The 12,636-nt window shown below is 61.6% G+C and overlaps 1 protein-coding gene across 2 annotated transcripts in view; it reads right to left on the bottom strand.

Annotated features, from left to right (window-relative positions):
* The window catches only part of LOC122875202 (transcription initiation factor TFIID subunit 4-like), a 33,479-nt gene that overhangs the window by 14,566 nt on the left and 6,277 nt on the right, over nt 1–12,636 (bottom strand). For both annotated transcript variants that reach the window (XM_044194077.1, XM_044194076.1), the window contains exons 7-11: nt 11,544–11,732; nt 11,244–11,319; nt 11,015–11,114; nt 2,864–3,033; nt 217–347 (exon numbers count right to left, since the gene is read on the bottom strand). In XM_044194077.1, coding sequence (XP_044050012.1) covers nt 217–347; nt 2,864–3,033; nt 11,015–11,114; nt 11,244–11,319; nt 11,544–11,732 — 666 coding nt within the window. The remainder of the gene's footprint in view (nt 1–216; nt 348–2,863; nt 3,034–11,014; nt 11,115–11,243; nt 11,320–11,543; nt 11,733–12,636) is intronic.

Genomic DNA, 12,636 nt, shown 5'->3' with positions numbered 1-12,636 from the left:
TTTAATTTATTTTTGGCATACATCGTTCAGCCGTATTTGCACACAAAATAAAAATCTTTCAAAACGTTTTCTGTGAGTTATTGTTGCACCCGCAGCTTAAAAAACACAATACACAAGTTTTTTCATATTGCGTCGAATTATTTACATCCTCTGCGGCCCGTGAAGCGCTCGGACATTCATTACACTCTCTGAATCAGTGTGCGAGTTTGCTCTTGCCTTTCCCCCGTCCGTGCGGTGCTGAGCGACTGCCGAGACCTTCTCCAGCAGGGAGCGCAGTCTGGACTGCGTGGCGTGGGAGATGAAGTTCACCACCTCCAGCGGCACCTCGGTCACACCCAGCTTCTTAGCTGAGGACGAGAGGAGAAGCAACACGGATCAGAGTGCACATCTTCTGTACTGCGAGCTCAGATTAACGGAAATATGTTTCCAAAGGTTTCTCCACAGTTTTCCCTCCAGATCACATTTACATGTATTTAAACACATTTCAAAACCCGGGAGCTGTTGAACACCAACCAGACTTCCGCTGCCGGCCAGCTCGCTTTGTAGAGACAAAACTTGGCTTAGAAAAAACACCCACCCTCATTCACTCCCACACTGTTACAGGTCATGAATCTAAAACGTTCAGTGCTTTCCAGAAAATATTTCGTGTTGTAGTTTGCTCGTGTCGTGAGTCCAGCAGAGGACGAGAAGTCAGCTGTGGTTAACAGAAGAAGAGTTTTTACAGGCAGGAAACTGTAAGAGCTGGTTTTTACTCCAAACTCAAACTACTATGAACACATTACACACACAGTGTACCTGCAGATCTCTGGCCAGGTGAACATCCTCTGTGATAACACCTGATCTTTTCTCTCTTTTCAGCTCTAACCCATCAACCATACACAACCCTCTTTGTTTCTGTCACACTACAGATCTACTGCTGCTGCTGTTACTGTTACTACTACTGCTGCTGCTGTTACTGCTGCTGTTACTGTTACTGCTGCTGCTGCTGCTGTTACTGCTGCTGTTACTGTTACTACTACTGCTGCTACTACTGCTGTTACTGTTACTGCTGCTGTTACTGCTGCTGCTGCTGCTGTTACTGTTACTGCTGCTGCTGCTGTTACTGTTACTACTACTGCTGCTACTACTGTTACTGCTGCTGTTACTGTTACTGCTGCTGTTACTGTTACTGTTACTGCTGCTGTTACTGTTACTACTACTGCTGCTACTGCTGCTGTTACTGTTACTGCTGCTGCTGCTGCTGTTACTGTTACTGCTGCTGTTACTGTTACTGCTGCTGTTACTGTTACTGCTGCTGTTACTGCTGCTGTTACTGTTACTGCTGCTGCTGCTGCTGTTACTGTTACTGCTGCTGCTGCTACTGTTACTGTTACTGCTGCTGTTACTGTTACTACTACCGCTGCCACCGCTGCTGCCTGCTGTTACCGTTACCGCCGCTGCCGCCGCTACCGCCGCCGCTGTTACCGTTACTACCACCGCCGCTACCACTACCACCACCCCGCTGCCACTACCCTGCCACCACCGCCACCGCTGCCACCACTGCCGCTGCTGCCACCGCTACCGCTGCCACTACCGCTGCTGCTGCTGCCACCGCCACCGCCTGTTACTACACCCGCTGTTACCACCACCGCTGCTACCACTACCACTACCACTACCACCGCCGCTGCTACCACCGCCGCTGCTGCTGCTACCACTCCCGCTACCACCGCTACCGCTGCTACCACTACTACCACTACCGCCGCTGCTACTACCACCGCTGCTGCCGCCACTGTTACCGCTGGGCTGTTACCGTTACTACCACTGCTGCTACCACTGCTGTTACCGTTACCGCTGCTGTTACTGTTACCGCTGCTGCTGCTGCTGTTACTGTTACCGCTGCTGTTACTGTTACTACTACTGCTGCTACCACTGTTACCGCTGCTGTTACTGTTACTGCTGCCGTTACTGTTACGTTACCACTGCTGCTACCGCTGCTGTTACTGTTACTGCTGCTGCTGCTGTTACTGTTACTGTTGCCGCTGCTGCTGTTACTGTTACGCTGCTGTTACTGTTACTGCTGCTGTTACTGTTACCGCTGCCGCTGCCGCTGTTACCGTTACCGCTGCTGTTACCGCTGCTGTTACTGTTACCGCTGCCGCTGCCGCTGTTACCGTTACCGCTGCTGCTGCCACCGTTACCGCTGCTGTTACTGTTACCGCTGCTGCCACTACCGCTGCCGCCGCTGCTGCTACCGTTACTACCACCGCTGCCACCACTACCACTACCAACACCCCGCTGCTACTACCCCGCCACCACCGCCACTGCTGCTACCACCGCTGCTGCTGCCACTGCCACCGCTGCTACTACCGCCGCTGCTGCTGCCACTGCTACCGCTGTTACTACACCCGCTGTTACCACTACCGCCGCCGCCACCACCACCACTACCACCACCACCGCTGCTGCCACCACCGCGCTGCCACCACCCTGCCACCACCGCTACTGCTGCCACCACTACCACCGCTGCTGCTACCACCGCCGCTGCTGCACCGCTGCTACCACCGCCGCCGCTGCCACTGCCACCACCGCCACCGCTGCTGCTGCTACTACTGCTGCTGTTGCTACTGCTACCACTGCTACCGCTGCTGCTGCTACTACTGCTGCTGTTGCTGCTGCTACTGCTACTGCTGCTACTGCTACTGCTGCTACTACTGCTACCACTGCTACTACTGCTGCTGCTACTACTACTGCTACAAATTCCACAAATTCTCTTAAATCACTCATATATACCAACTCAGACAGACAGACCAACGGTCAGACAGACAGACAGAGAGAGACAGGTGACAGTCAGACAGGTGACAGTCAGACAGGTGACAGGTGACAGTACCTGTGTCCAGGATGCGACGGTGCAGCAGGCCGGTGGGCAGGAAGGATTCGTCTTTACAGGAGCGGATCTTTGTGCCGACCAGCTCCGAGCTGGTTGCTAGGATACGGGCGTTTTCCTCGTTAAGGTTGACGCCGGCCATGGACGCCACGTCGTTGATGTCGTCGTCATCTCTGAGGACGACGGAGGCAGAGCAGAGGGGTTAGGAGAGCGTTTGTCTTTAATGTGACTTGTGGGTTCGACACAATGTGCTCTTCACTTTATCACACGAGGAGAACCAGGAAAAGCCTCGCAGTCAGCTCCCGAGGTACCAGAATAACCAGGAAGCTTTACCGCCACCTGCATATTTCCAAATACATTTTAGTCCCGCTGCGATCACTGGGACACACAAAGTGTTGTTATGTCTTAAAAAAACTAAAGAGTTTAAATGTTTTCAGGCACATCTTCCACCTTTTCTGTCAGGTGGAAACGAGTTCCTTTTTTTTGCATTTGACGAGTTTTATTCTTCTTTCCGTGAGTGCGAATTTATTTCTGCCTACTTGTTATGTGTAGGGATGCCCCCCGAAACCTGGTTTTAAAAGGGAACCGGTTCTGAGTTAGTGACAACCCGACGTCGGTTCTTTTATCGGTACATGAAGAAACCAGCGAGTGAGATTTGCTGCTACTACTACTACTGCTACTACTACTACTGCTGCTACTGCTACTACTACTGCTGCTACTACTGCTACTACTACTACTGCTGCTACTACTACTGCTGCTACTGCTACTACTACTGCTACTACTACTACTGCTGCTACTACTACTACTGCTACTACTACTACTGCTGCTACTACTACTACTACTACTGCTACTACTACTACTACTACTGCTGCTACTACTACTACTACTGCTACTACTACTGCTACTGCTGCTACTACTACTGCTACTGCTGCTACTACTACTGCTACTACCACCACGCTGCCACCACCACCGCCACCACCACCACCTGCCACCACCACCGCTGCCACCACTACCGCCGCTACCGCTACCACCACCGCCGCTGCTGCCACTACCCCGCTGTTACTCACTACCACCGCCGCTACCACCACCACCTGCCGCCACCACCACCACCACCACCACTACCACCGCCACCGCTGCCTACCACCGCCGCCACCGCCGCCGCCACCACCGCCACCGCTGCCGCCGCCACCACCACCGCCGCCGCCTGCCACCACCACCCACCACCACCACCACCGCCGCCGCCACCACCACCACCACCGCCACCAACACCACCACCACCGCCGCCGCCACCAGCACCGCCGCCACCACCGCCGCCGCCACCAGCACCGCCGCCACCACCGCCACCGCTACCACCACCCCGCCGCCACCAGCACCGCCGCCACCACCGCCACCGCCACCACCACCCCGCTGCCACCACCGCCACCGCCACCACCGCCGCTACCACCGCCACCGCTGCCGCCGCCACCACCGCCACCGCTGCCGCCACCACCACCACCACCGCCGCCATTGCCACCACCACCACCGCCGCCACCACCGCTGCCACTGCCACCGCCACCACCACCGCCGCCACCACCGCCGCCGCTTGCCACCACCACCGCCGCTGCCACCACCGCCACCGCCGCGCCACCACCACCACCACCGCCGCCACCACCACCACCACCGCTGCCACCACCGCCGCCATTGCCCACCACCACCGCTGCCACCACCACCACCGCTGCACCACCGCCACCGCCACCACCACCGCCACCGCCGCCACCACCTGCCGCGCCGCTGCTGCACACCGCCACCGCCGCCGCCACCACCACCGCCGCCACCACCGCTGCCACCACCACCCGCGCCGCCACACCACCACCGCCGCCGCCACCGCTGCTACCACACCACCACCGCCACCGCCGCCACCGCTGCCACACACCACCACTGCCACCACCACTGCTGCCACTGCCGGCACCACCACCACCACACCACCGCCGCCACTTGCCACCGCCGCCACCGCTGCCACCGCCGCCACCACCGCCGCCACCGCCACCGCCGCCACCGCCGCCACACCACCACCGCCGCCGCTGCCACCACCGCCCGCTGCCACCGCTGCTGCCACCACCACCGCCGCTACCACCGCCACCGCCGCCACCACCACCGCCACCGCCGCCACTACCACCACCACTACCACTGCCACGCTACCGCCACCACCGCCGCCGCCACCACCGCCACCGCCACTGCCACCACCGCCGCCGCCACCACCGCCGCCACCACCACCACCACCACCACCGCCGCCACCACCGCCGCCACCACCACCACCGCCGCCACCACCACCACCGCCACCACCACCGCCGCCGCTACCACCACCACCGCCACCGCCGCCGCTGCCACCACCACCGCCGCCACCGCCGCCACCCTACCACCGCTGCCGCACCACCACCACCGCCACCACCACCACCGCCACCACCACGCGCCACCACCACCGCCGCCGCCGCCACCACCACCGCAACCGCCGCTACCACCACCACCGCCGCCACCACCACCACCACCACCGCCGCCACCACCACCACCGCCGCTACCACTGCTGGCCGCCACCGCCGCCACCTACCACCACCACCGCCGCCGCTACTACCGCCGCTACCGCCACCACCGCCGCCACCGCCGCCACCACTACCACCGCCGCCACCACCACCGCTGCCACCACCGCCGCCGCTACCACCACCGCACCGCCGCTACCACCGCCGCTGCTGCTACCTACCGCTACTGCCGCCGCTGCCACCACCACCGCCGCCACCACCGCACCACCACCGCCACTGCCACCGCCACCACCACCGCTGTTACCACCACCGCCACCGCTACCACTACCACCGCCACTACCACCACCGCCACCACCGCCACCACCGCCGCTACCACCACCGCCGCCGCCGCCACCACTGCCACCACCGCCGCCGCCACCGCCACCGCCGCCACCGCTGCCGCCACCACTACCGCCGCCACCACCGCCGCCACCACCACCGCCACCGCCACTACCACCGCTACCGCCGCTACCACCACTACCGCCGCCACCACTACCCGCCGCCACCACCGCCGCCACCACCGCCGCCGCTACCACCACTGCTGCCACTACCACCGCCACTGCTGCCGCCGCCACCGCCGCTGCCGCCACCGCCGCTGCCACCACCACCGCCGCTACCGCCGCTGCCGCCGCCGCCACTGCCGCCACCGCCGCCACCACCACCACCGCCGCCACCGCCGCCGCCACCGCCGCTGCCACTGCTACCGCCGCCACCACCGCCGCTCGGCCACCACCGCCGCTACCGCCGCCACCGCTGCCACCGCCGCCGCCGCCACACCACCACCACCGCCGCCGCCGCCACCGCCGCTACCGCTGCCACCGCCACCACACCGCTGCCACCACCACCGCCACCACCACCGCCGCTGCCGCCACCGCCGCCGCTGCCACCCCACCGCCGCCACCACTGCCGCCACCACCGCCGCCGCTACCACCACCGCCGCTGCTGCTGCCGCCACTACCGCCGCTACCGCCGCCGCCGCCGCTGCCACCACCGCCACCACCGCCGCTGCCACCGCTGCCACCGCCGCCGCTGCCCCGCTGCCTGCCGCTACCACCACTGCCGCCGCCACCGCCGCTACCGCTGCCGCCGCTGCCGCTGCCACGCCACCACCGCCGCCTGCCCTGCCGCCGCCGCTACCACCACCGCCGCCACTGCCACCACCGCCGCTACCGCTGCCACCGCTGCCACCGCCGCCACCTGCTGCCACCACCACCGCCGCTGCTACCACCACCGCCGCTACCACCGCCGCCGCCACTGCCACCACCACCGCCGCCACCACCGCCGCCGCCACCGCCGCTACTACACCACCGCTGCCACCGCCACCGCCGCCGCCGCCGCTACCACTACTGCCGCTGCCGCCCACCTGCTGCCACCACCGCCGCCACCGCCACCGCCGCCACCGCCGCTACCGCTGCCGCCGCCACCGCCGCCGCTGCCACTGCCGCTACCACCACCGCCGCCGCCGCCACCGCCGCCGCCGCCGCCGCTGCCGCCGCCGCCACCGCCGCCGCCGCTACTGCCGCTGCCACCGCTGCCGCACTACCGCTGCTGCCGCCGCCGCCGCCGCTGCCGCCGCTGCCGCCGCCACCGCCGCCGCCGCCGCCACCGCCGCCGCCACCGCCGCCGCCGCCGCCGCCGCCACCTCACCGCCGCCGCCACCACTACCGCCTGCCGCTGCCACCACCGCCGCCGCCGCCGCCACCGCTGCCACTGCCCGCCGCCGCCGCCGCCGCTACCGCCGCCGCGCACCTGCCGCCGCCGCCGCCGCTACCACCGCCGCCGCCGCCGCTACCGCCGCTACCGCCGCCGCCGCTACCGCTGCCACCGCCGCCGCTGCCGCCGCTGCCGCCACCGCCACCACCGCCGCCGCCGCCACCACCGCCACCGCCGCCGCTGCCACCACCGCCGCCACCACCGCGCTGCCTGCCACCACCGCCGCCGCCGCTACCACCGCCGCTGCCGCTGCCACCGCCGCCGCCGCTGCCGCCGCCGCCGCCGCCGCCGCCACCACCGCCTGCCGCCGCTACTACCGCCGCCGCCGCCGCTGCTACCACGCCCTGCCGCCGCTGCGCACCACCGCCGCCGCCGCTGCCACCGCCTGCCGCCGCTGCCGCTACCACCGCCGCCGCTGCCGCCACTGCCACCACCGCTGCCGCCGCCGCTACCACCGCCGCCGCCGCCGCCACCACCGCCGCTGCCGCCGCTGCCACTACCGCCGCCGCCGCTGCTACCGCCGCCGCTGCCGCCGCTGCCACCGCCGCCGCCGCCGCCGCTGCCGCCGCCACCGCGCCGCCGCTACCGCTGCCGCCGCCGCTGCCGCCGCCACTACCGCTGCCGCCGCCGCGCCACTACCACCGCCGCCGCCGCCACCACTCACCGCCGCTGCCACCACCGCCGCCGCTACCGCTGCCCACCGCTGCCGCCGCCACCGCTGCCACCGCCACCGCTGCCGCTACCACCGCCGCCACTACGCCGCCGCTACCGCTGCTGCTGCCGCCGCCGCTACCGCCGCCGCCACCGCCGCCGCCACCACCGCTGCCACCGCCGCCGCACCGCTACCGCTGCCACTACCGCCGCCGCCACCGCTCCCACCGCCGCCGCCGCCGCCGCCACCCACCAACCGCTGCCGCTACCTACCGCCGCCACCACCACTGCCGCCGCCGCCGCCGCTGCCGCCGCCCACGCCGCCGCCGCTGCCGCCGCCGCCGCCGCCGCCGCCGCCGCCGCCACCGCTGCTGCCGCTGCCACTGCTGCCGCCGCCGCTGCCGCTGCCGCCGCCGCCGCCGCCACCGCCGCCGCTGCCGCTGCCACCGCCGCTGCTGCCACCGCCGCCGCCGCCGCCACCGCCGCCGCTGCCGCCGCCGCCGCCGCCGCCGCCACCGCTGCCGCCGCCACCGCCGCCGCTGCCGCCCACCGCCGCCGCCGCCGCCGCCGCCGCCGCCGCCACCACCGCCGCCGCCGCCGCCACCGCCGCCGCTACTGCCGCCGCCGCCGCCACTACCGCCGCCGCCGCTGCTGCCACCACCGCCGCCGCTGCCGCCACCGCCGCCGCCGCCGCCACCGCCGCCGCTGCCTGCTGCCGCCGCCGCCCGCCGCCGCCACACCACTGCCACCGCCGCTGCCGCCACCACCACCGCCGCCGCTGCCACCACCGCCGCACCGCCGCTGCCACTACCACCGCCGCCGCCGCCGCTACCACCGCCGCTGCCGCCGCCGCTGCCTGCCACCGCCGCTGCCGCCGCCGCTGCCGCCGCCGCTGCCACCGCCGCCGCCGCCGCCACCACCACCGCTGCCGCCGCTGCTACGCCACCGCCGCCGCTGCCGCCACCGCCACCTGCCGCCGCTGCCACTACCACCGCCGCCGCCGCTACCGCCGCCGCCGCTGCTGCCACCGCCGCCGCCGCTGCCACCGCCGCCGCCGCCGCCGCCACCCTGCCACCGCCGCTGCCGCCGCCACCGCCGCCGCCACCGCCGCCGCCACCACCGCCACCGCCACCGCCGCCGCCACCGCCGCTGCCGCCGCCGCCGCCACCGCCGCTGCCACCGCCACCACCGCCGCTGCCGCTGCCACCGCTGCGCACCGCTGCCACCGCCGCCGCTACACGCCGCCGCCGCCGCCACCGCCACCTGCCACTCTGCTGCCGCCACCGCCGCCACCGCCGCCGCCACCGCCGCCGCTGCCACCGCCGCCGCCGCCGCCGCTGCTGCTGCTGCCGCTGCTGCTGCTGCTGCTGCTGCTGCTGCTGCTGCTGCCGCCGCTGCTACTACTGCTACTACTACTGCTGCTGCTGCTGCTGCTGCTGCTGCTGCTACTGCTGTGTAATTTGCGGGGGCACATGCAGTCTCTCTGCTGCCTCCTCTACTGGGCGGATGAAACCGTGCGAAGTGTTGACACGTTTTACTGAAGCTGACGAACGCTCTTTACTGTAAGTGAAATAAAACCTTTGCAAAGACAATAAGAGCAACTTGTTTAACTGGTATAAATGTGCAGAAGTGGAACATCTTCAGCTGCTTTGCCCGCAGTCTCCCATGCATTTCATACAGCTCGCTCACTGGGCCAATAGTGCCGAACAAGCTACGATGAAAGCTCAATGCACTAAAGTATTCAGCTTTGACTTTCGGTTGTGACGGAGGCCCCGCCTCCCAAAGCAGCCCCTCCTCGCTCCCAGCTGCAGGACGGAGGATGAATGAGTTCTAGCTTATGAATGACACTTTTCCATGATCTATTTCCTATTTAAACTTTAGAGCACTGATCAACGTAAATGTAAATATGGAGAAGCAGCATTCGGTTTGTACGCTCCACATATCTGCTCCGACTCTGTCCTTTTAAATCCTTTTTTTTTAATTTGTGGGACTATTCGTTCATATCCTGCCCTGTTCTGTAAACACACGGTGGTTCATATTCTCCTGCTTAATCTGTCTTCTTCTACTGTACTCCTGTTTCCTATTTATATGGGTCTTCTATTTTATTGTCTTGCGTTTCTTTTATATCTTGTCGTATGTGCAGCGACTTGAAAGGTTCCAATGAACCTGCCTTGCCTATTGATAAAATATTGATGAAAAAAAAAAAGATCAATAAAATCCCACTGATACCCATCCCAGTGGGGCTGTGCATCATCTCGTGTCCGGCTCGTGACCAAGACGAACATTTAAACCCGACTGAGCTTTCATCACAACTTCACACTCTTATAGATCTAAGATATCCGAGACCAAATCAATGAAGCCTCCAAGAAGAAGAAGAAGAATGCATTTAATGTGGAGAATTTAGGTTTGATCAGAACTTTGAGGAGGTAGCTGTCAGACATCATGAGATCCACCCGGACCTTTCATGTTTCTCCGGTTCAGTGAAGGGACGCCCTGAGAGCAGAGTGCGTCTCACTGTGTGCACATGCTGCCCTCTCGTGGCTGATCTGTGAACTACAGGTCTACATGAGCGTCGCCGCTTCAGTCTGGAGCCCCGACGAGCACAGTGTGGAAACATTTCATTCACAGGCGAGGAAAAAACGTGCTGTGATGTTTTACATAATCTGGGCACATAATTATTAATTATTAAGATAATTATTAAGATAATTGTGACTTAGTGTCTCGTAATTATAAGAAAACTTTGTTGTAATAATAATGAGCTCCATATCTCAGTTAACTGGTACTCTCTTCTCAACGTTTGTAATCACACTTCATCACAGGAAGCCGTTGTATTATCTTTCATCCGTTTCCAGACACAATCTCGTCATGAGTTTTATATATATATAAATAAATAAATAATCTCACAGGGCTTTCTCTTGCAGAATAATTACACACTTGCAGTTCCTAAGCTTCTCTGACTTCTCCTCAAACCAGCGTTATTTTTTCAGAATTATGAGAAAACGTCTCAGTTTGTTTTATTTAATTATTCAAAGTGTTTGTTGTCACAAATGTTTTAAAAGGCAGAGATTTCTATTTCAGACTAACTGACCCCAGTTCCCTTTATCTGACCTGCTCCATCATTTTGATTTTTAACTGAGATTTTAAACGTTGTTTTTAAGCATTTCTTCGCCTCATGTAAATCTCTGAATTGTGTTTTTAAAGGTGCAAAACAAATTCCCGCTTCCTGTTTATACTTCACCTGAATGTCCCGCCCCCTGGGTCACTCAGTTTCCTCTGATTGGCTTGACCTGCCAGGTTAACTTTGCCAATTATAGTTGTGGGTCCCCTCACAAGTGTGCCTGAAGAGAAAAACAGTTAACATCTGCTGCCATGTTTTCCAGTAAAGAGGACATCTGGACGTGAGACACTTTCTGGTCTGCCTGTCAGTCCGCAGCAGCGCAGTGACGTGCGGATGCTGCTGGACTCACCTTGAGGTCTGAGAGTCTGACTGAAGACAACAGGCGTACGAGTCTGAACAGTCTGCACTCCGGCTCTGCCCACAGCCTGGGGTTGAAGACAGATTCAAAAGTTAGCTTGAGTTTTGTTTAAAACCTGGTTAAAGACAGAACTGCAGCTAACAGCGACAGCCTGCAGTTTCTCAGAACAGACTGATTTCTGTTTCATGTTCACGTTCAATCTTCATGCATGAAATCTTCTTTGTTTCAGTGTGAATGTGAGACAGAAAACCACCTGAAGTGTTGAATCTAATATGGCGCTCGTGATCGTACCAGGGTGTTTGTGAGGGGCGGGTTCAGTCTGACGGTGCCGCCGGCTGGACCGATGGGCAGCCGCGGCCTGATGGCGGCGGTGGTGACGGAGCCGGGGGCGGCCAGGGGGGCCGCGGAGGTGCTGGGGGTGGGCGTCACCAGAGACTGCTGGCTGCTGAGCAGAGACTGACGCAGGGCGGGGAGGCTTTTCTGTGGAGCAACAAGACATCCGAGGATCAAACAGCTGACGGCGTCACGAGGAAGTGATGCGTGTCCAGAGGCGAAGGACTTCTCAGACCGGTTACTGACGTACAGCTACACACGCTTCAGCGTAGAAATACTCGCTTACCAGTAAAAGAACAAAAGTATCAGCAGCTAAATATACTCAAAGTACCAAAAGTAAAAGTTCTCATTATGCAGAACGGCTCATTTATATATATATATATATATATATATATATATGTTACTGGATTATAATTATTGATCTTAATCTAATGTATAATAATAAATCATCATTTATTTGATTATATTTTGTTTAAGAATCTGACAGCTAGAGTTACTTTACAGATTCAGACAAATGTAGTGAAGTAAAAAGTACAATATTTCCTCTGAAATGCAGAAATGGAAATATTCAAGTAAAGTACAAGTTGTGTGTCTCTGTTGTGACTGACTCTCTGCTGGCGTTAGCTTGGTGAGGGGCGCCACGTCCGTCACCACATTACATTTTCAATAAACTTTTATAGCTTTGTATTTCAAAAACTTCAGCTGGAAGTTATTCTGTTAATGCCAAATATTAAAAAACACGCTGTAAGCAGCCACACTGCTGCTTAAACCCACAAAACATTTCAGTTGGAGCCAAACAGGCTGCCACTTACCGAAGACGTTCCTACATCACACGTATTTAACATTCCTACTGAATTTCTGCGCGTGCATCACTGAATTATGTTTTTCTTTTCGTCTTTCTGACACCTGCTACTGTTTTGCTCAGTTCTTTATTACGTACAAAAATTGAAAATGATGTTTTAAAGAAGTGCGATTAAAGAAATCTAAACCATCAAAGTTTTAGAAGCACATGAAAAGCTGATGATATCGGCTGCAACATTAGCATAATAAC

Source organism: Siniperca chuatsi, linkage group LG4 (genome assembly GCF_020085105.1).
Source record: "Siniperca chuatsi isolate FFG_IHB_CAS linkage group LG4, ASM2008510v1, whole genome shotgun sequence".
NCBI classification, from domain to species: domain Eukaryota; kingdom Metazoa; phylum Chordata; class Actinopteri; order Centrarchiformes; family Sinipercidae; genus Siniperca; species Siniperca chuatsi.
Note: the sequence above shows the minus strand (reverse complement) of the source record. Positions and strands in the feature narration are given on the sequence as shown.